The sequence below is a fragment of the Cherax quadricarinatus genome, unplaced genomic scaffold (assembly GCF_038502225.1).
Source record: "Cherax quadricarinatus isolate ZL_2023a unplaced genomic scaffold, ASM3850222v1 Contig487, whole genome shotgun sequence".
Classification (NCBI taxonomy): Eukaryota; Metazoa; Arthropoda; class Malacostraca; order Decapoda; family Parastacidae; genus Cherax; species Cherax quadricarinatus.
The window spans coordinates 60,348-82,705 of record NW_027195513.1 but is presented as its reverse complement, the minus strand read 5'-3'; the positions used below and the strand labels follow the sequence as shown (position 1 = coordinate 82,705).

The 22,358-nt window shown below is 39.9% G+C and overlaps 1 protein-coding gene across 1 annotated transcript in view; it reads left to right on the top strand.

The window, feature by feature from the left end:
• The window catches only part of LOC138851394 (uncharacterized), a 95,699-nt gene extending 88,882 nt beyond the window's left edge, over positions 1 to 6,817 (top strand). The window contains exon 2 of the mRNA XM_070080468.1: positions 2,259 to 6,817. Coding sequence (XP_069936569.1) covers positions 3,035 to 6,817 — 3,783 coding nt within the window. The 5' untranslated portion in view covers positions 2,259 to 3,034. The remainder of the gene's footprint in view (positions 1 to 2,258) is intronic.
• The last annotated feature ends 15,541 nt before the right edge of the window (positions 6,818 to 22,358 follow it).

Sequence of the window (22,358 nt, the reverse complement as noted above, 5' to 3'; positions counted from 1 at the left end):
GTCACCACTACGAATCCTCTTGTTCTCCTCTGTTAATTGCCGTATCTCCAGCTTAGCAACTCTGAGCTCTTCTCTCAGCTGCTCAAGAGAGGGTATCCTCTTTTTAATGTCCCTCTTAATGTCAATATACTGATTCATAAGATGACCCTCGCCTCTTTTGATACGCCTATAAATTCCTTTCTTATGCCCTAGTAGATATTTCAACCTATTATTCATCCATTTTGGGTCATTTCTATTTGATCTAATTTCTTTATAAGGGATAAACGTTCTTTGAGCAGCATTTATAGTGTTCAGAAAACTGTCATATTGATAGCTCTCTTCGTTACCCCAGTCAACAGATGATAAGTGTTCTCTAAGCCCATCGTAATCTGCTAAGCGAAAATCTGGGACTGTTACTGAGTTATCCCTACTATCATACTTCCATTCAATTCTAAATGTAATTGATTTGTGGTCGCTAGCACCCAGTTCCTCTGAAACTTCTAAATTATTAACAAGGGATTCATTGTTTGCCAGAACTAAGTCAAGCAGGTTATTACCCTTTGTAGGTTCAGTCACAAACTGCTTCAAAAAACAATCCTGAACTACTTCTAAGAAGTCGTATGATTCTAAATTCCCAGTCAAGAAATTCCAATCAATATGACTGAAGTTAAAGTCTCCTAGAATTACTACATTATCGTGCCTTGTGGCCCTAACAATTTCCTCCCATAGTAGTCTCCCCTGGTCCCTATCAACGTCTGAATCGATTATCCTACCTATCTTTGTGTCATCAGCAAATTTGCATATGTCACTAGTAATTCCCTCGTCAAGGTCGTTTATATATATTATAAACAACAGTAAGATGAATAATAGGCTGAAATATCTACTAGGGCATAGGAAAGGAATTTATAGGCATCTCAAAAGAGGTGAGGGTCATCTTATGAATCAGTATATTGACATTAAAAAGGGGATAAGGAAAGCTAAAAGTGACTATGAAATTAAAGTTGCTAGGGATTCTAAAACTAACCCGAAAAGTTTTTTCCAGGTCTATAGAACAAAAGTTGGAGATAAGATAGGTCACCTTAAAAATAACTATGGGCATCTTACTGACAAAGAGAATGAAATGTGCTCGATTTTAAATAATTATTTTCTCTCGGTTTTTACACAGGAAGACACTAACAATATTCCAGTAATTAATTTTTATAGTGGGCTAGAAGAAGATAAATTATGTAACATCACAGTCACTAGTGAAATGGTTGTGAAACAGATAGACCGACTGAAGCAAAATAAGTCACCGGGTCCTGATGAGGTTTTTTCAAGGGTTCTTAAGGAATGCAAAATGGAACTCTGTGAACGATTTACTAATGTTTTTAATTTATCTCTTCAAACAGGTGTAGTGTCTGATATGTGGAAGATGGCTAATGTAATTCCTATTTTTAAAACAGGGGACAAGTCGTTGCCATCAAATTACCACCCTATAAGCCTGACCTCAATTGTAGGCAAATTACTAGAGTCAATTATAGCTGAGATTATAAGAAGCCATCTCGATAAGCATAGCTTGATTAACCCTTTGACTGTCGCGGCCGTATATATACGTCTTACGAGGTACCGTGTTTGACGTATATATACTCACAAATTCTAGTGGCTTCAAATCAAGCAGGAGAAAGCTGGTAGGCCCACATGTGAGAGAATGGGTCTGTGTGGTCAGTGTGCACTATATAAAAAAAATCCTGGAGCATGCAGTGCATAATGAGAAAAAAAACCTCTGACCATTTTTTTAAATTAAAATGCCGACTTTATGGTCTATTTTCGTATAGTATTTATGGTTGTATTCTCGTTTTCTTGGTCTCATTTGATAGAATGGAAAACATATTATAGAAATAGATGTGATTTTGATTGATTTTACTGTGAGGGAAAAGTAGGTGTAAGTGGGGTTAAGGTTGTTCGGGCAACCAGGAACCATTAGCGAGTTACGTTGCGCGCGCACTCACCCCCCCCCTCTGGCGGGCTGGGGCAAAACTAGTTCCTGGTGTCCGATTTGTTAAAGTTTCTACTCTTGGTAATATTGACCTTACCTGGTGTGGACTGGAGTTAGGAGAGTCACTTCGCCTCCACTCTTCTCCTAATCAGGTAGGGTGATCTACCAGGAGTATTACTGTTTGTTCTTTTCTAGTGTTTGCTGGTTACCAGTAATGATTTTGGCATTTATCATTCTTTTTCTTTCTTAAATGTTATATTATCATGACTATGGGTAACCAGTTTTATTTTCTCTTATTTGTCAGCTCTGTTCCTGGCGTGGTCTTCCAGGATAGACGCCAGATAAAGGGGCAAGACGTGTGTTAATAGTACTTATTAACATTATTCTACAACTACCGGCCCTTACCTATACTACTTGTGCTCCATCCAAGAGGTAGGAGATTCCAGAACATCGGATTACCATCTGCCCAGGATAACCTACATAAATAACATCAGAGGAACTATCTAGGGCCATACCTACTCCTACCCAACTACAAGAACTGAAGGCCATTTTTTTTATTATATTTAAATTTTAAGTAAAATTCTCAAATCATTTTTCTTGTTTTTCCTAAATCATTTCTTTATTTATTTTTCCATTAGTTTCTTTTGTTCAGTTGGAAGGCGTTCCACTGACAATGGCGACCTTGCCAGGATCCGACCCTTGAAGCAACATCGTCCTGATGGTTCAACTGGTTGTGAGTATAACATTTAAGATAGAAAAGGGTGAGTTAGTTGAGGTGTCAAGTCATTACTGGTAGTCTGGTTGACTTACCGTTGTTTGGTTCTAAGGTTCGGTTTAGAAGTTTACCTATTTGTTGGACCTGGGGAACTTTGATAATAACCCCTCCTGTGTGAACCGTGTGTATTTTGCTTAGTGAAGGCTATTGAGCCCACAAGTGTATTCTTCCAGGGAGAAATATTTATTTCATTTTCTACTTTGGGAAGTTTAAAGTGTGCGGACTGTGTCCCTCTTTTGTAACAGACGTTACTGTTAATTTTAATTGTCAGTTGAAGTTGGGTGCTTAATATTTCTTTTTACAAGATGGATTCTTTAGATTTCTGGTTGAAAGCTGGAAAGGAAATGGGATTTACTGGACAAAGCCTTGATAGTTACATTACTGCTAAAATGGCTATTGAAGAGAAAAAGGAACAGGAAAGACTAGCTCGAGAGGAGAAAAGACTAGCTCGTGAAGAGAAAAAGGAACAGGAAAGACTAGCTCGAGAAGAGAAAAAGGAACAGGAAAGACTAGCTCGGGAGGATAAAATCGAACAGGAAAGGATAGCTAGAGAAGATAGAGTTCAGGCAAGAGAGGTAGCCTTCAAAATGAAGGAAATTGAGTTAGAACAATCAAGATTGGAATTAGAAGCCAAGAAGGTAGAACTATCTAAGCAGAAAATAGATGAAGGGGTACTGGAATACCCTTCCCAAGAACCTAATATTAGGATGCCTCAAATACCACCTTTCTCAGAACAAGATGACATAGCGGCATATATTACGAGATTCGAAAGTACTGCTACTCTCTGTGACTGGCCAGTAGATTCTTGGGCTACTAGGCTTGGCTTACTACTGTCAGGTTCTGCACTAAACGTCTATTCCACTCTACCCTCTGATGTTATTTCTAGTTATAGCCTGCTGAAGAAAGCTATACTCCAGGCTTTCAAAAAAACTACTCATCATTACAGGTCGGAGTTTAGACACATTAAAATAACTCCTCATCAAAATTACATGCAATTCTTAACAACACTTTTCAGATTATTTGATTCGTGGATTGATAGTGCTGAGGTTGACCACGATTTCGAATCTTTACGAGACCTGATGGTAAGAGATCAATTCCTTTCTTCTGTAAACTCTGACTTACGAATATTCATTAAAGAACGAAACGTTCATACGGCTGCAGAAATGGCACAAGCTGCTGATATATATGCGTGCGCTCATAATAACTACCCTAAAGAGCGTAGCAGATATAAGCCTGTTGTGCCTAAGCAATCTGAGGGATCCAAACCCTCCGTACCTAAGAATTCCACGGCCTTCACAGTAAAGTGTTTCAACTGTAATGAGTGGGGTCATAGACGTCCCGACTGTCCTAGAAAAAAAGGTGAAAATGTCGGTAAATGTTTCACTGAATCAAACATAAACGCACCTTTTAGTGGAGGTACAGTCAATGGTATGAATGTATCAACCATTCTTAGAGACACAGGATGTTCCTGTATTGTTATCTCGAGTAAGCTTTTCCCTAACCTAGATTCTTCACGTTATAAGTCCACTAAATTAACTGACTATTTAGGAAGAAGCGATTCTTTTCCAACAGTCAGATGTTTTGTTAGGTGCAAATGGTTCTCAGGATGGGTAGATGCTGTAGTTGCCCCGATAACCTCATGTTCTGTTTTGGTTGGGAACATACAAGGGGCTACTTTCCCATCTGAGAAGGACTGTTTGGAATTTGGAGTTTCCAAGGAAGGGTTGGAACCTAATATCTCTGTTTCTTCACAGATAGTTCCAGATGAGATTCAGTTGGATAACCTAAATCAGAGAGCTGATGGATACAAAACTCCGGTAACACCTTTAGTAAGTCAGTCACTTGAACTGGACAACGCAGACGCCAGTGGGAAACTACGTGTGGCACAATCTATACAACAACTAGACTCGATTAACGTCGTTACCAGAGCTCAGTCTAAGGTAAAACCTATCCACCCATTAGTTCTTTCCAAAGGAAAGCCAATCGAGCTGTCTCATATAGATTTGGAGGGCCTTCAAAAGACTTGTCCTTCCTTAGAGGAATCTCGGAAGTTAGCTTTAAATGGCAAGGTGACCCAGAGAAAGAAATTTTCTTACAAGTTTGAGTTCAAACACGATCTTTTGTACAAGACTATAGTGTCTGCGGACAAGCCCAATGACGTTGGTCGAAGCCTGTTAGTCATTCCGCAGGATTGCCGTGAAACTATTTTAAAGATTTCTCATGACTTGCCAGTCTCTGGCCATTTTTCACATAGGAAGACCTATAATAAAATCAAGGACCTATATTTCTGGCCTAGCATGTCCTCTGACATCTATAAGTACTGCAGATCATGTCACGTATGTCAACTTTCCACGCAGAAGGGTAGAACTAGGAGAGTTCCTATGGTAAAGATGCCAATTTTCTCAGTCCCTTTTGCAAGGGTTGCAGTAGATATAGTTGGTCCTATCACACCTCGCTCATCAGGAGGTCATAAATATATTTTAACTATGATTGACTACGCGTCCAGCTTCCCAGAGGCGGTACCCTTAAAATCCATTACGTCCATAGAAGTCGCAGAAGCCTTATTTTCTATTTTTTCACGTGTAGGTATACCTCGTGAAATTCTGTCGGATAAAGGGGCTCAATTCACTTCAGAATTAATGGAACACGTTTATCAACTTGTGGGTGTTAAACCTCTTTTCACTACACCTTACCATCCGATGTGTAACGGAAGAGTGGAACGACAACATGCCATCCTAAAGTCAATACTAAAAAAACTATGTATTCTTAAACCAACGGACTGGCATAGATTTTTACCATGTGCTCTTTTCGCAATGCGCGAGATTCCAAGTGATTCCCTTGGTTATTCCCCTTTTGAATTGCTTTATGGGAGACAAGCTCGTGGTCCACTATCTATTTTGAATGAACTTTGGTCCAAAGATATCAAACCTGAGGTTCAAAACAGCTATCAGTTTCTTTTAGATCTAAGGGAAAGGTTGGAAGAAACCGCCGATTTGGTCAGTAAAAACCTAGAGATGTCTATGGAAACGTACAAGACCTATTTTGACCATAAAAGTTCCAAGCGTACGTTTAATGTTGGTGATGAAGTTTTAGTTCTCCTACCTGACAAATCCAACAAATTGCTAATTACATGGCGCGGACCGTATAAAGTAGTGAAGGTCTGCAATAAGGTAGATTATATCTTGGATGTCAAGGGTAGAGAGAGAATGTATCACGTCAATATTTTGAAACGGTACCATAGAAGAGAAGTTAATCTTTGCGTAAATGCCTTTGACGAAGATACTTCTTCTTTCAGCTTGGATACAAGTGGTGATTCGTACGAATGTAGAGTTTGTATTATAGATGACGAGTCTTTTACAGAATCGAAGGAACTACTGGATATCTTAACGCATGATCCCTCACCAAAGAAGTCAAATGTCAACATTAACAACGACTTATCAAATAAACAAAAGTCTCAAGTAAGTGCCTTAGTAAATTCATTTTCTGACGTATTCACAGAGGTACCAGGACTTACCACCACTATTGTACACAAGATTGAATTGTCGGATCATGAACCAGTAAAGCGGAAAGTCTACCCTGTTCCCGTTCACTTACGGAAAACTTTTGATAATGAGGTTGACAAACTATTTAACTTAAACATCATAGAACCTTCGAAATCAGCTTTCTGTTCACCAGTTGTTATGGTTAAGAAACCCGATAATTCTTACCGACTTGCCCAAGATTTTCGTTATTTGAATACTATAACTAAATGGGATGCAGAACCCATGCCAGTAATTGATCATGACTTGTATAAATTCCATGACTGCAAATTCTTCTCGGAATTAGACATCTCACAAGCATACCATCAAGTGCCATTACACCCAGACTCTAAACAATACACTGCTTTCCCTACTCATAGAGGTCTAATGCAATACCGCACAATGCCTTTCGGCTTGGTTACCGCATGTGCCACGTATATTAGGCTTATGAGAATAGTTCTTTCTGATCTAAAGAATGTATCAGTGTATTTTGATAATATTTATATCATGACAAATGCCTGGGAAGACCATGGAGAAAGAATGTTATGCTTTAGTATGGGGTATAAGTAGATTTAAATACTACCTATACGGTAAACCCTTTGTGCTTGAAACAGATCACAAGCCACTGATGTACTTGGAAAACTTTAAAGGGTCAAATAGCAGACTCTTGAGATGGGCTCTGGCTATTCAGCCCTATAAGTTTAAAGTCGTTTATATTTCTGGCTCTGAAAACCACTTTTCAGATTGGCTGAGCCGAGGTTGTATTTAGTGCTTTTCCCTCTGTTCGTTAACTTATTGACTCCGTCCATAAGTTTTGGAAGGGGGTATTGTGAGGGAAAAGTAGGTGTAAGTGGGGTTAAGGTTGTTCGGGCAACCAGGAACCATTAGCGAGTTACGTTGCGCGCGCACTCACCCCCCCCCTCTGGCGGGCTGGGGCAAAACTAGTTCCTGGTGTCCGATTTGTTAAAGTTTCTACTCTTGGTAATATTGACCTTACCTGGTGTGGACTGGAGTTAGGAGAGTCACTTCGCCTCCACTCTTCTCCTAATCAGGTAGGGTGATCTACCAGGAGTATTACTGTTTGTTCTTTTCTAGTGTTTGCTGGTTACCAGTAATGATTTTGGCATTTATCATTCTTTTTCTTTCTTAAATGTTATATTATCATGACTATGGGTAACCAGTTTTATTTTCTCTTATTTGTCAGCTCTGTTCCTGGCGTGGTCTTCCAGGATAGACGCCAGATAAAGGGGCAAGACGTGTGTTAATAGTACTTATTAACATTATTCTACAACTACCGGCCCTTACCTATACTACTTGTGCTCCATCCAAGAGGTAGGAGATTCCAGAACATCGGATTACCATCTGCCCAGGATAACCTACATAAATAACATCAGAGGAACTATCTAGGGCCATACCTACTCCTACCCAACTACAAGAACTGAAGGCCATTTTTTTTATTATATTTAAATTTTAAGTAAAATTCTCAAATCATTTTTCTTGTTTTTCCTAAATCATTTCTTTATTTATTTTTCCATTAGTTTCTTTTGTTCAGTTGGAAGGCGTTCCACTGACATTACTATAAAAAGAACCTAGAAATGGAGCTCAAATTAGGGGAAATGTTTGATTTTTGCCAATGTTCAAAAGTAAACAAATGATGCCATTGTCCAATAAATGTCCAACTAGCAGTTCTAATATGCAGTCATGAATGGGTTGATGTTATTTATACAATTATTTCAGAATTGCAGTAATCTGCATAATAGTAAGTCTTCTATTTTTTGTTTGAAAAAAAAATTCAAAATAGAAAGCAAGAGTAATATCAGATGGGCCTGGAGACATGACTGATGAGCAAAGAAAATTTTATTTTAGAGCCAGGAATGTCTGCATTGTTCATTCTGGACCTTATTTTGAAATTGTCATATTTTTTAGTTTTCGTGAAATTGGCCAAATTGCAAATTTCTGATCACATTATTAGGTAGTTGAAATCGGTAAATGGGCAGTTTCTTGTACTCAATCGATAGAAAAAATGGAGTTCTAAAGAAATAGTTTTGAGTTTGGGCGACTGGAACAACGGAATTAGCCGAAAATAGGGCTCAAAGTGGGCGAAATTGCCGATTTGTAAACAGCGCCGTGGTCACTTCGCGAGAGCATAATTCCGTCAGTTTTGCATCAAATTCTGTTTTTTTGGTGTCATTACAATTGGGAAAAGATTCTCTATCATTTCATAAGAAAAAATATTTTTTTTTTTTTTTAAATTTTGCGACACCAGGAGACACCTCAGGATTGGGGGTTGCGACAGTCAAAGGGTTAATGATACTCAGCATGGATTCACATGAGGCCGGTCTTGTCTAACTAATTTATTAACTTTTTTCAGTAAAGCTTTTGAGGCTGTTGACCACGATAAAGAATTTTATATTATTTACTTAGAGTTAAAGAAAGTGGCAGCTCATGGCATTGGGGGAAGGGTGCTCTCGTGGATCGAATCATGGCTCACAGACAGGAAGCAGAGAGTGTCCATAAATGGGGTTAAATCCGAGTGGGAATCTGTAGCAAGTGGCGTTCAACAGGGATCAGTCTTGGGCCCATTGTTGTTTATAATACATATCAATGATCTTGATGAAGGAATTACTAGTGATATGAGCAAATTCGCCGATGACACAAAGATAGGTAGGATAATTGATTCAAACGTAGATGTTAGGGAACTTCAGAAAGATTTAGACAAACTCTATTCTTGGTCAGAAAAGTGGCAGATGCAGTTCAATGTAGATAAATGCAAGGTTCCGAAGCTTGGGAGTGTCCATCACCCTAGCACTTATAAGTTAAATGATGTAAAACTTAGCCATACAGATTGTGAAAAGGACTTGGGGGTTATGGTGAGCAGCAACCTTAAACCAAGACAGCAATGCCTAAGCGTGGAAATAAATGGTATAAAATACCGACACAATGGCAATATAAACACAAATGCAGTATAATGTGATCCTTTATTGACTACGTTTCGCCCACACAGTGGGCTTTTTCAAGTCACAAACAGAACTGTTTGTGACTTGAAAAAGCCCACTGTGTGGGCGAAACGTAGTCAATAAAGGATCACATTATACTGCATTTGTGTTTATATTGCCAATGCCTAAGCGTACGTAATAAGGCAAATAGATTACTGGGATTTATATCAAGAAGTGTAAGCAACAGAAGTCCAGAGGTCATACTGAAGCTTTATTCATCATTAGTAAGGCCTCATCTAGATTATGCAGCTCAATTCTGGTCTCCATATTACAGAATAGACATAAATTCGTTAGAAAACATTCAGCGTAGGATGACTAAATTAATACATAGCATTAGAAATCTTCCTTAAGAATAAAGATTGAAGACTCTTAAATTACATTCACTTGCTAGATGAAGAATGAGGGGAGACATGATCGAAGTGTATAAGTGGAAGTTAGGTATTAATAAAGGGGATATTAATAAGGTCTTGAGGATATCTCTCCAAGAGAGAACCCGCAGTAATGGATTTAAATTAGATAAGTTTAGATTTAGAAAGGATATAGGAAAGTATTGGATTGGAAATAGGGTAGTTGATGAGTGGAACAGTCTACCTAGTTGGGTTATTGAGGCTAGGACTTTGGGTAGTTTCAAATTTACGTTGGATAAATACATGAGTGAGAGGGGTTGGATTTGAGTGGGACTTGCACATCAGAGCTTATTTCTTGGGTAGCATTGAGGATTGGGTTGGGCAAATGTTTTGTTAGTGGGATGAATTGTAAAGGACCTGCCTAGTATGGGCCAACAGGCCTGCTGCAGTGTTCCTCCTTTCTTATGTTATGTTCTTATGTTAATTTCTGGAATCTCATTTATGTCTTCCTGTGTAAAAACTGAAACAATTGGCCTTAACAATGGGCCTAAAACTGATCTCTGTGGAACGCCACTTGTTACAGATCCCCACTCAGATTTAACCCCATTTATGTGCACTCTCTGCTTCCTATTAATGAGCCATGACTCGATCCATGACAGCATTTCCCCCAATGCCATGAGCAGCTACTTTCTTCAAAAGTCTCTGATGTGGTACTCTATCAAAAGCCTTACTAAAATCTAAATAAACAATATCGAATTCTTTATTCTGATCAATGGCCTCAAAAGCTTTGCTGAAGAAGGTTAATAAATGAGTTAGGCAGGAATGGCCCCTGGTGAAACCATGTTGAGTATCATTAATCAAATTATGCCTATTGAATAAGAACATAAGAACATAAGAAAGGAGGAACACTGCAGAAGGCCTGTTGGCCCATACTAGGCAGGTCCTTTACAATTCATCCCACTAACAAAACATTTGCCCATCCCAATTTTCAATGCCACCCAAGAAACAAGCTCCGATGTGCAAGTCCCACTCAAATCCAACCCCTCCCACTCATGTACTTATCCAACCTAAATTTGAAACTACCCAAAGTCCTAGCCTCTATAACCCAACTAGGTAGACTGTTCCACTCATCAACTACCCTATTTCCAAACCAATACTTTCCTATGTCCTTTCTAAATCTAAACTTATCTAATTTAAATCCATTACTGCGGGTTCTCTCTTGGAGAGATATCCTCAAGACCTTGTTAATATCCCCCCTATTAATACCTATCTTCCACTTATACACTTCGATCAGGTCTCCCCTCATTCTTCGTCTAACAAGTGAATGTAACTTAAGAGTCTTCAATCTTTCTTCATAAGGAAGATTTCTAATGCTATGTATTAATTTAGTCATCCTACGCTGAATGTTTTCTAACGAATTTATGTCCATTCTGTAATATGGAGACCAGAATTGAGCTGCATAATCTAGGTGAGGCCTTACTAATGATGTATAAAGCTGCAGTATGACCTCTGGACTTCTGTTGCTTACACTTCTTGATATAAATCCCAGTAATCTATTTGCCTTATTACGTACGCTTAGGCATTGCTGTCTTGGTTTAAGGTTGCTGCTTACCATAACCCCCAAGTCCTTTTCGCAATCTGTATGGCTAAGTTCTACATTATTTAACTTATAAGTGCTAGGGTTATAGACACTCCCGAGCTTCAGAACCTTGCATTTATCCACATTGAACTGCATCTGCCACTTTTCTGACCAAGAGTAGAGTTTGTCTAAATCCTCCTGAAGTTCCCTAACATCTACGTTTGAATCAATTATCCTACCTATCTTCGTGTCATCGGCGAATTTGCTCATATCACTAGCAATTCCTTCATCAAGATCATTGATATATATTATAAACAACAACGGGCCCAAGACTGATCCCTGTGGAACGCCACTTGTTACTGATCCCCACTCGGATTTAACCCCATTTATGGACACTCTCTGCTTCCTGTCTGTGAGCCATGACTCGATCCACGAGAGCACCCTCCCCCCAATGCCATGAGCTGCTACTTTCTTCAACAGTCTTTGGTGCGGAACTCTATCAAATGCCTTACTAAAATCTAAGTAAACAATATCAAATTCTTTATCGTGGTCAACAGCCTCAAAAGCTTTACTGAAGAAAGTTAATAAATTAGTTAGACAAGACCGGCCTCTTGTGAATCCATGCTGAGTATCATTAATCAAGCTATGCTTATCGAGATGGCTTCTTATAATCTCAGCTATAATTGACTCTAGCAACTTGCCTACAATTGAGGTCAGGCTTATTGGGCGGTAATTTGACGGTAACGACTTGTCCCCTGTTTTAAAAATAGGAATTACATTAGCCATCTTCCACATATCAGACACTACACCTGTTTGAAGAGATAAATTAAAAATATTAGTTAATGGTTCACAGACTTCCATTTTGCATTCCTTAAGAACCCTTGAAAAAACCTCATCAGGACCCGGTGACTTATTTTGCTTCAGTCGGTCTATCTGCTTCACAACCATTTCACTAGTGACTGTGATGTTACATAATTTATCTTCTTCTGATCCACTATAAAAATTAATTACCGGGATATTATTAGTGTCTTCCTGTGTAAAAACCGAGAGAAAATAATTATTTAAAATCGAGCACATTTCATTCTCTTTGTCAGTAAGATGCCCATAGTTATTTTTAAGGGGACCTATCTTATCTCTGACTTTTGTTCTATATACCTGGAAAAAACTTTTTGGATTAGTTTTAGAATCCCTAGCAACTTTAATTTCATAGTCCCTTTTAGCTTTTCTTATCCCCTTTTTAATGTCCCTCTTAATGTCAATATACTGATTCATAAGATGACCCTCGCCTCTTTTGATACGCCTATAAATTCCTTTCTTATGCCCTAGTAGATATTTCAGCCTATTATTCATCCATTTAGGGTCATTTCTATTTGATCTAATTTCCTTATAAGGGATAAACGTTCTTTGAGCAGCATGTATTGTGTTCAGAAAACTGTCATATTGATAGCTCTCTTCGTTACCCCAGTCAACAGATGATAAGTGCTCTCTAAGCCCATCGTAATCTGCTAAGCGAAAATCTGGGACTGTTACTGAGTTATCCCTACTATCATACTTCCATTCAATTCTAAATGTAATTGATTTGTGGTCGCTAGCACCCAGTTCCTCTGAAACTTCTAAATTATTAACAAGGGATTCATTGTTTGCCAGAACTAAGTCAAGCAGGTTATTTCCCCTTGTAGGTTCTGTCACAAACTGCTTCAAAAAACAATCCTGAACTACTTCTAAGAAATCGTATGATTCTAAATTCCCAGTCAAGAAATTCCAATCAATATGACTAAAGTTAAAGTCTCCTAGAATTACTACATTATCGTGCCTTGTGGCCCTAACAATTTCCTCCCATAGTAGTCTCCCTTGGTCCCTATCTAAATTTGGGGGACGGTATATCACACCTAAAATTAATTTTTCATGCCCCTCTGAAAATTCTATCCAAACAGACTCTGTATGTGTTACTTCAGACTTAATACCCGTTTTTATGCAACAGTTCAAGCGATCTCGGACATACAATGCCACCCCACCCCCCTTCCCGATACTTCTATCTACTTGGAACAATTTAAAACCCTGAATGTGACATTCTGCAGGCATGTCCCGACTTTTTGAATTAAACCACGTCTCAGTAATGGCAAATACATCTATGTTACCTGCACTAGCAACTAGTCTCAACTCGCCCATCTTATTCCTAGCACTGCGACTATTTGTGTAATAAACTTTTAATGACCCTCCTCTCTCTTTACCCTTCCTGCTTTTTTCTATTATTCCACTAAACCTATTACTGTCCTTGTCAATTAGTGCCACTGGCTTTCCAATATCCACCTCATTTTGCCTATTACTAGTTCTGCTAGTACTCATATTACTACCCTGCGACTTCACAGTTTTCCTGCAAAAATCCATACCTCTAACTAATCCTAGTTTAAAGTCCTAACAACCCCCTCAACTGAGTTAGCAAGAAAACCCACACCTGCCCTGGATAAGTGAACCCCATCCCTGGCATACATGTCATTTCGGCCATAGAAGTTGTCCCAGTTGTCAATGAATGGTACTGCATTATCCTTACAGTGTTTATCCAGCCAACAATTAATACCAATTGCTCTGGACAACCATTCATTACCAACACCTCTTCTTGGCAAAATGCCACATATAACAGGGCGCCCCCCCTTCTTCCTAATCATGTCTATAGCTGTCCTGAACTTTCTAACTAAATCCTCACTTCTACGCTTGCCAACATCATTGCCTCCAGCACTGAGGCAAATAATAGGATTGATCCCATTACCGTTCATGATGTTGTCAAGCCGGCTAACAATGTCCTCCATCCCAGCCCCAGGAAAGCATACCCTTTGTCTCCTACTCCTGTCCTTCAAGCAGAATGCCCTATCCATGTATCTAACCTGGCTATCCCCAACAACAACAATATTCTTACCTTCCTTGTTGTCGTTCGTCGTGACGATCCCAGTAGTAGACTCACATTCGTCGGGTAGCACCGAGAATGCGTTGGAGGTTTCCACGGGAGTTTCCACAGCAGTCTCTTTCTTCTTCATCGTTTCTGGCTTTCCATTCGTCTTCTTGATCGTCAACTTCGTCGTCCCCTGCTGTCCAACCACTGACCACGATCCCTTCTTGACCTGAGGACTCGAAACAGGAGGACTACTACGAATCCTCTTGTTTTCTTCGGTCAGTCGCCGTATCTCCATCTTCGCTGCCCTCAATTCTTCCTTAAGTTGCTGGTAAAGTTGCTCGATGGAGGGCATCTTGGTTCAGTCCACGGGAGCAAACAAGACACTTCTTCACAGAGTTAAGTACAGGTCAGCACTCAATAGCACACAAACAGGTCTTCACAGAGCTAAGTACACGTCACCAGAGTTGCACATGTGTCTAATTTATCAACATGTCGGTTCTCTGAACCATTCATCTACAAATTTTATTATTATTATCACACTGGCCGATTCCCACCAAGGCAGGGTGGCCCGAAAAAGAAAAACTTTCACCATCATTCACTCCATCACTGTCTTGCCCGAAGGGTGCTTTACACTACAGTTTTTAAACTGCAACATTAACACCCCCATAATTGACTCTAGTAATTTGCCTACAATTAAGGTTAGGCTTAATGGGTGGTAATTTGATGGTAACGACTTGTCCCCTACTTTAAAAATAGGAATTATATTAGCCATCTTCCGCATATCAGGCACTAGACCTGTTTGAAGAGGATTGTAAAGGACCTGCCTAGTATGGGCCAACAGGCCTTCTGCAATGTTCCTCCTTTCTTACGTTCTTATTGGAGACTTGTTTGTGTGAGGGAGGGATGGCAAGTTTATTGTTGGAGAATATGACAGTAATATCAACTCTACAGCTTATTTATCTATCACAATTCAACTAACATGACATAATAAACAATACTAATAACATAGAAACATGGAATATGCTCTAGAATGAATAAAATAAGTCATGTATGTCACGAGAGGTGTTGTGTTGTTGTTGGGTATATAAGGGCCACTGAGAGTAAGCCGTCCATAATGGTGGTGAAGCAGCAACTGAGGCAGCAGTGTTTTCTGTAGCCCTATATAACTCCAACAACATTGGAGGAGTTGGTAGAATTGCTGAATCACTAAAGAAGAACATAAGAACATAAGAATGTAGGAACACTGCAGAAGGCCTACTGGCCCATACGAGGCAGGTCCTTATCAAAACGACATCTACCTAAAGCTACTCAAGAAATAACTCCTGTACCCCTTGACACCAATCAAACCCAGCCCCTCCCACTCATATATTTGTCCAGTCTCTTCTTAAAGCTACCCAAGGTCCTAGCCTCTATCACCCCACTGGGAAGACTGTTCCACGCATCTACAACTCTGTTAGAAAACCAATACTTACCTATGTCCTTTCTAAATCTAAATTTATCCAACTTAAATCCATTATTCCTGGTTCTTACCTGGTTCAACACCCTCAGTACTTTATTAATGTCTCCTTTGTTTATGCCCATCATCCACTTATACACTTCAATGATATCTCCCCTCATTCTACGCCTCTCCAGAGAGTGGAGATTTAAGGCTTTAAGTCTATCTTCATACGGGAGGTTCCTTACATAGTAAATCATTTTAGTCATTCTTCTCTGTATGTTCTCTAATGAGTCTATGTCCATCCTGTAGTAAGGGGACCAAAACTGAGCAGCATAATCTAAATGAGGCCTCACTAGTGATGTATAGAGCTGTAAAATAACTTTTGGACTTCTGTTACTTATACTTCTTGAGATGAATCCAAGTAATCTGTTGGCCTTGTTGCGCACATTAAGGCACTGCTGTCTTGTGTCCTTACGCCATTAATGTAAATTATGAACAGTAGAGGCCCTAAACTGATCCGGGAAACACCACTAGTGACTAATCCCATTGTTTCCACCCCATTAAGGGAACCTGTTTTCTATTGGGCCACCCCAACCCATCAGAACTTTACCTCCTATACCATGAGCTGCCATTTTTCAAAGAGTCTCTTGTGAGGTACCTGTTTTTACTAAATCCAAAAAAACAAACATATTTTTTCCCCAACTGCCTAAAATTTTCATTGAAAAACGCAGTAAGTTTTCAGGGGGAACGATCCTCGTGAACCATGCTGAGATTCTTTTATCAAGTTATGTCTTCAAGGTGATTTTGATAATGCAGCTATAATTGATTCTTAACTTGCCCACTATAGATGTCAGGCTTATTGGGGTAATTTTAAAGTGACTTACCCCTGAGAAATAGGAAACCCAATTGCCATCTTCCATCTCTGGCCACTGGTAAGGATGGGCTTTGTACACTCGAAGGGGATAAGCTCCATTTGTTTCCCTTTGTCCCCTTTGAAAACAACTCATCCCCGGGACTTATTTTTTTATTTTTCATCTTTTTAATAACCATGCCCCTCTGACGTATTATTAACTTAAATTCATCGGGAACTAAATAATTTTTAAATTTATGGAACCCTTTTTAATCTTCCTTTTAAAACTGAAAAAAAATAGTCATTAAATAAGGAAAAATTTCCATTTCATTACCCGTCAGCTGTCCTTTCCCCAGATTTAAGGGGGTCCTACTTTTTTTCACCTTCGTTTACACTTGAAAAAACCCCCTTTGGGATTAGTCTTTATTCATTACCCAAATTTCATGTCATTTTGCCTTTCTAATGTTTTTTTACTTTTTTTTAAGCTGAAATTTTTAGAAGGTTAACTCCCCTCTTCTGATCCCCAAAAACCCTTTTTCCCTAATAGATGCTTTGCCTCCGTTAACCCATTTACGTTATTAGACCAATTTCTCTGGGGAATGTTTTACTCTGGGCCCGTGTACATTATTAAGAAAACAACTAAAAAGAGATCCCCCTTTTCATAAATGATTATTTTAATAAAATCATTAGCTAGATCCCAATCAAGATTAGACAGATGTTTCCCAAGTCCATTATAATTGGGAACAAAAACGGGATTTTACTGATTGTCATTATTCTTGCATTCCCAATTAATGCTAAATGAGGATTTGTGATCACTTGCTCTTTAGTGATCCCAGATTATTCAGTGTTTCCTTTTGACAAGATAGCGAAATTTTACCCCCGGGTTCCCTTACACTCTGTTTCCGAAAAAAAGTCCCGAACTGTTTCCAGAAGTCACTGGGTTTAGATTACCTGTCAAAAATTTCCCGTCAATTTGGCTGTTAAAATCCCCTACTATGACCACGTTCTGTGTCCAGGCCCCAAAATTTCCCCAAAAAAGTCTCCCCCTATCGTGATCCCAAACCTGGGGTTTGGTTTTTACACCTAAATTAGTTTTTCTTTACCCTCCCAAAATTTCCCAAACAGACTCTGTTCTCCATCTATTTTTTTACCTGTTTTTTTGCAACAATTAATATTTTCTAACATACAATGCCCTTCCCCCCCTTTCCCCTTATCTATCCCCATTGAATAACAAATCTGAATTTGACCAGCAGTCATATCCCCACCTTAAATCATACCCGTTTCAGTTAATGCAATGATATCAAAATTCCCAAGCACCCAAAAATAATTTAATTTTTTTTTTATTTACTGTTGTAAAAAAAAACCCTCATATGTTTTTTTTTCTACATTTTTCCTTTTATCTTTTTTTTTACACAATTTCAAATTACTTACCCAGAGTTACTACATGACAGAGTATTAAGTTTTAATATCAGGCATAAATCAATATATCCATACTCATTATTAATCATTTCTAAACCCAAATCTAACTAATCCCGTTTTAAAATCCAACAACCCCCCCAACTGAGTTAGCAAAAAAACCCCCACCTGCCCTGGATAAGTGAAACCCCCTCCCGGTTTTTTTGGGGCTTTAAAATAGTACTGCATTATCCACAGTGTTTATCCCGCCAACAATTAATACCAGTTGCTCGGGCAACCATTCAACCAAAACCCCTTTTTTGGCAAATCCACTAACAGGGGGCCCCCCTTTTTCCCCAAACATGTCTTGCTGTCCTGAACTTTTTCCCAAACCCTTTACCCCTTTTAAAACATTGCCTCTAGCCCAGGCAAAAAAGGATTGATCCCCAAAGTCATGATGTGCCCGCACAAGTTCCCCCCTCCCCGCCCCAGGAAAATCCTTTGTCTCACTCCTGTCCTTCAAGCAGAATGCCTATCCATGTTTTAACCCGGTATCCCCCCAACAAAAAATTCACCTTCCTTGGTGGGGACGATCCCAAATAACCACCGCCCCGGTGCACCAGAAGGGTTGAGGTTTCCCCGGGGTTTCCCGCAGCCCCTTTCTTCTTCATCGTTTTTCTTTCCATTGCCTTTTTTACGCAACCGCGCCCGCTGTCCCGCCACTGACCACGATCCCCTTTTTGATCTGAGGACTCAAAAAGAGGACTACTACAATCCTCTTTTTTTCCTCCAAACGCCGATCTCCCTCTTCGCCCCCCAATTTTTCCTGTTGTTAAAGTTGTCGGTGGGGGCACTTTTAGTCCAGGGGGCAAAAAAGACACTTCTTCAAGAGTTAAGTACAGGTCACCACTAAAAAGCTCCCAAAAAGGTCTTCAGATAAAACGCCCCCCTCTACCACCCTAAACCCTTTTAAAACAACAATGCTACCACCTTGAACAAAGGTGAGGATCACTGCGCGGGTTGGGGAAACAGGTCCTTTCAACCATCCCCAAAAAACAATTCCCAACCCATTTCAATGCTCCCCGAAATAAGCTTTGATAACTATCCACTCATCCAAGTCCCACTCAAATCCAACCCTCTCACTCAGGGCATGAAGACTGTCTAACTTTTTCATTGGGGGCCTTAATCTTGTCTCCCAGGTGAACCCCCCAGTCATTCCCGGTGAACAGGAAAAATTGAACTATGCTCATATTGATGAATTTAAAACCGCAAAAGGGTTTGGGGGGAGATTTAAGAATCGTAGTGGGCATACAAAGTGTGATAAAGGGCCCGTTCTGGAAGAAAATACCCAAAAAGGACCTGTACTCAGGGGGGAAAAGGCCTCCAGACACAGGTCTATCAGTCATTTATCTTCAAAAGGTAAGTGTCATTTATTTTTTTTTAGAGAGACATGCAAATTTTTTGTGCATGTACTCCCTTTCAGTATTTTCCTTCTCTTTATGTGTAGGAAAATATATTTCATGTAGTAAAATTTTTTTTTTTTTTCATACTTTTAGTTATCTTGCAGATTAATTTGATTTCATTATTTCTTATGGGAAGGTTCATTACAGCATATGATAATTCGCATAACAATGAAACTCCAGGAGATAGATTAATATTGTTATACGAAGTCCACATAAATACTTGTATAATTATTCATAGAGTTCATAGGTTGAATTACATAAACACATATGCAGTTTAATGCTTGATCCTTTGCCAGCAAGCATTTTGCCTCAGTAGGCTTTCAAATCTAAAACAGATCTACCTGGGAATTGCGATGCGTGAGTATTTATAGTCATGTACTCAGAATGTGTTAAGGTCTGAGTGGAGAATGCTGTATCTGATCTACAGGTGGGGTTGGAATCTAAAATCTTAGGTAGCTTGGAAGGTGGATGATTGTGAAGCCAGACCTTCTGCGGTGTTCTATGTTCTTATGTAGGATAGCAATGAAGAAGTTTCTTGTGAAGTGGTTCATCCTATGTTTTAGAAGCCATTGTTTCTGGTTACAGAATTGTTGATTTATGGAGATAATGATGATTCCAGGATTCTTGGTATTGAGTGTTGCCTTCTGTGGCGATAAGTCTTGAGTTTCTGTAGTTAATTAAATGGTTGTGTGAAATGCGATGTTGTTGCACAGGCATTCCTTGTATCATCAGTCCTGCTTGCGTGTTGAATTCTGAAATCCATGGAGGATCTCTTGATCTTCCTTCGCATAATTTGTGTAGTCTCATTAGGATTATGTATGCCCCTGCAGTGAATGGGGCTTATCCTGTCTACTACTGGTAATTATCGCCAGTAGTGTGGTTGTAGGTAGATACTTGGAGATGAGGTATTGGAAAGATGTGGGAAGCATGTCTTGCAATGGGTTGAGTGGGAGGACTATGTGTCTCTTCTCGGCAGTGTCTTCTCTGGGTGTAGTGAGATGTTTAGTGCCCACCATCTACGATCCTCTGATGAGTAGCGGGATAGTGGAATTTAGAAAATACTTGTTCAATTATAGTGCATTCTTCCCCTCAGAGACTCATTTGCTACCCAGATTCTGGAGTGTGCGCGGGAAGAGCCTGGTGCCACGTTTAGTTTGGTGTCATGGTGAGAGTAGAGGAAGTGGGAGAGGATCATTTTCGTTGGTTAGTTTTAGATAGACTTTAAAACCAAAGTTCATGGTCAGCTTTGCAGAGGAAGGCGTCAGGAAGGAAGAGTGTGTCGGCTTGTTCTGCAAGTGTGAACTGGATTGGGGCTCGACCTGGTTGGAAAAACGACTTGGAAACTTGACGTTAGAAGTGCCCTAGGAGTTATGAGGAGAATGCTCATCAGCATAATGGAGCCAGGTGACAGTTTAAGGAATAATGGTGGAGAAATGCTCAGCTTCCAGATGCTCCATGTATAGAAGTTTGCCAGGATGGCACTGAGTGAGTAGGCCATGAGTAGACCAAAGTCTGTGAAGAGGTGATTTTCCAGAGAAGAGAGAGCATAAAGCCCACACATGGATTCAACGAGGTCAGTGTGAAATCGCTGGCTGGAATAGGAAGATCAGAGTAGTTATCAATTTTTCATACCCAGGAATCGATGGTTAGTGTAGTAGGTGCTTTGAGTGAATAGGAAATTCGTCAAGGCTGGAAAGTTTCTTGTTCCTGATGCACAGTGTTTTTAATGTGATTGGAAGATCACCAGTGTTTGGGATGTGTTGGACTGTGGTATAACAGAGTTTGGAGGTGTTTTGTGAGATTCCTGAGAGTTGGTAGGGGCACACCATATTCCCGAAGATGGGTCTCAATGGGATACCCAGGCATGAGATTTTAGTGGGCCGTGCATTCTGGCAGATCTGGGGTTTGCTGGGTATAGGTGTGCAGTTTCTTCACTTGTTTTGGTTTCCTCAGAGATGCAGTGAGTTCTTTGAAGAGGATTTTAGTAAGGTTGTCCCTTGGTTAGTTGCTTGGGGGTTGTAGGTATCTGGGTCATTAAGTGGATTGGGCATTTTGTTCCTGCCAGTCATCAGTGTTCAAGATAACAGTGCCTGCTACACAGGCATCGATCTCCTGCGCGAAAAATTGACAATTCACTTGATCTTTCTTCAGCCAGCGATTCATCGGCCTCGTTGAAGTATGAGTCGAAGCACCATATTCCACTTTTGAAAATCACCTCTTTCAACAGACTTTTGGTCTACCATGGGCTCGCCACTCAATTGCGTGACCCAGACTTGTACATGCGACATCTTAGAGCAGAGCATTTCTCCACCATTATTCTTACGACTGTCACCTGGCTCCATTATGGCCAGTGACATTCTCCTCAACTCCCAAGCTTCAGCGTTCAAGCTCTCAAGACAAGCTCAGCCAGTGAGCCCTCCAATCCAGTTCACACTTGAAAGAAGTCGACAACACTTTTCTTTTTCCTTGATGTTTCTTCTCTGCAGAAGCTGACCCCTTGAACTTCTTTTTAAGTCTATAAAATAACCAACCAAGACAATGCCTCCTTCTACTCACCCACAACACAAACTAAACATACGTAATTATAGAGGCTTCTTCCTCACGCACTCAGACTCTGCAGCAATGAGTTCCTTGAGGAAGAATGCACTATAGTCAGACAAGTATTTCTAAAACTGCACTATCTCGTCATTTCATCAGGACTGCAGGCTGGCGGGCGTTAAACATACTTCCAACACACAGAAGACACTGCTGAGGAAGAATCTACATAGTCCTCCCCACCAACACCATTTGCCAAACATGTTTCAACATCTTGCTCAGCCCCTCCATTCATATCTACTCCACAACCACAACCATCAAAGGACATCACCAGTAGTAGATAGGACAAGCTTGCATCCTCTACCAAGAGGTATGCAATCCCCTTATGTGGCTGCAACAAATTATCGTTGTCAAGGCATCCAAGAGACCTCCAAACCGTATTTGAACACCAATACGCAAGCAGGTTGTGATACAAGGAATGCCTGCTGCTGCTCATAATTCACACAGCCATTTAATTAACTCCAAACTCAGACTTATCACACAGAATAACCTCAATGCCGAAGAATCCTGGAATCATAAACATCTCTATAACCAACAATTCAGCCAGACAATAAGCTA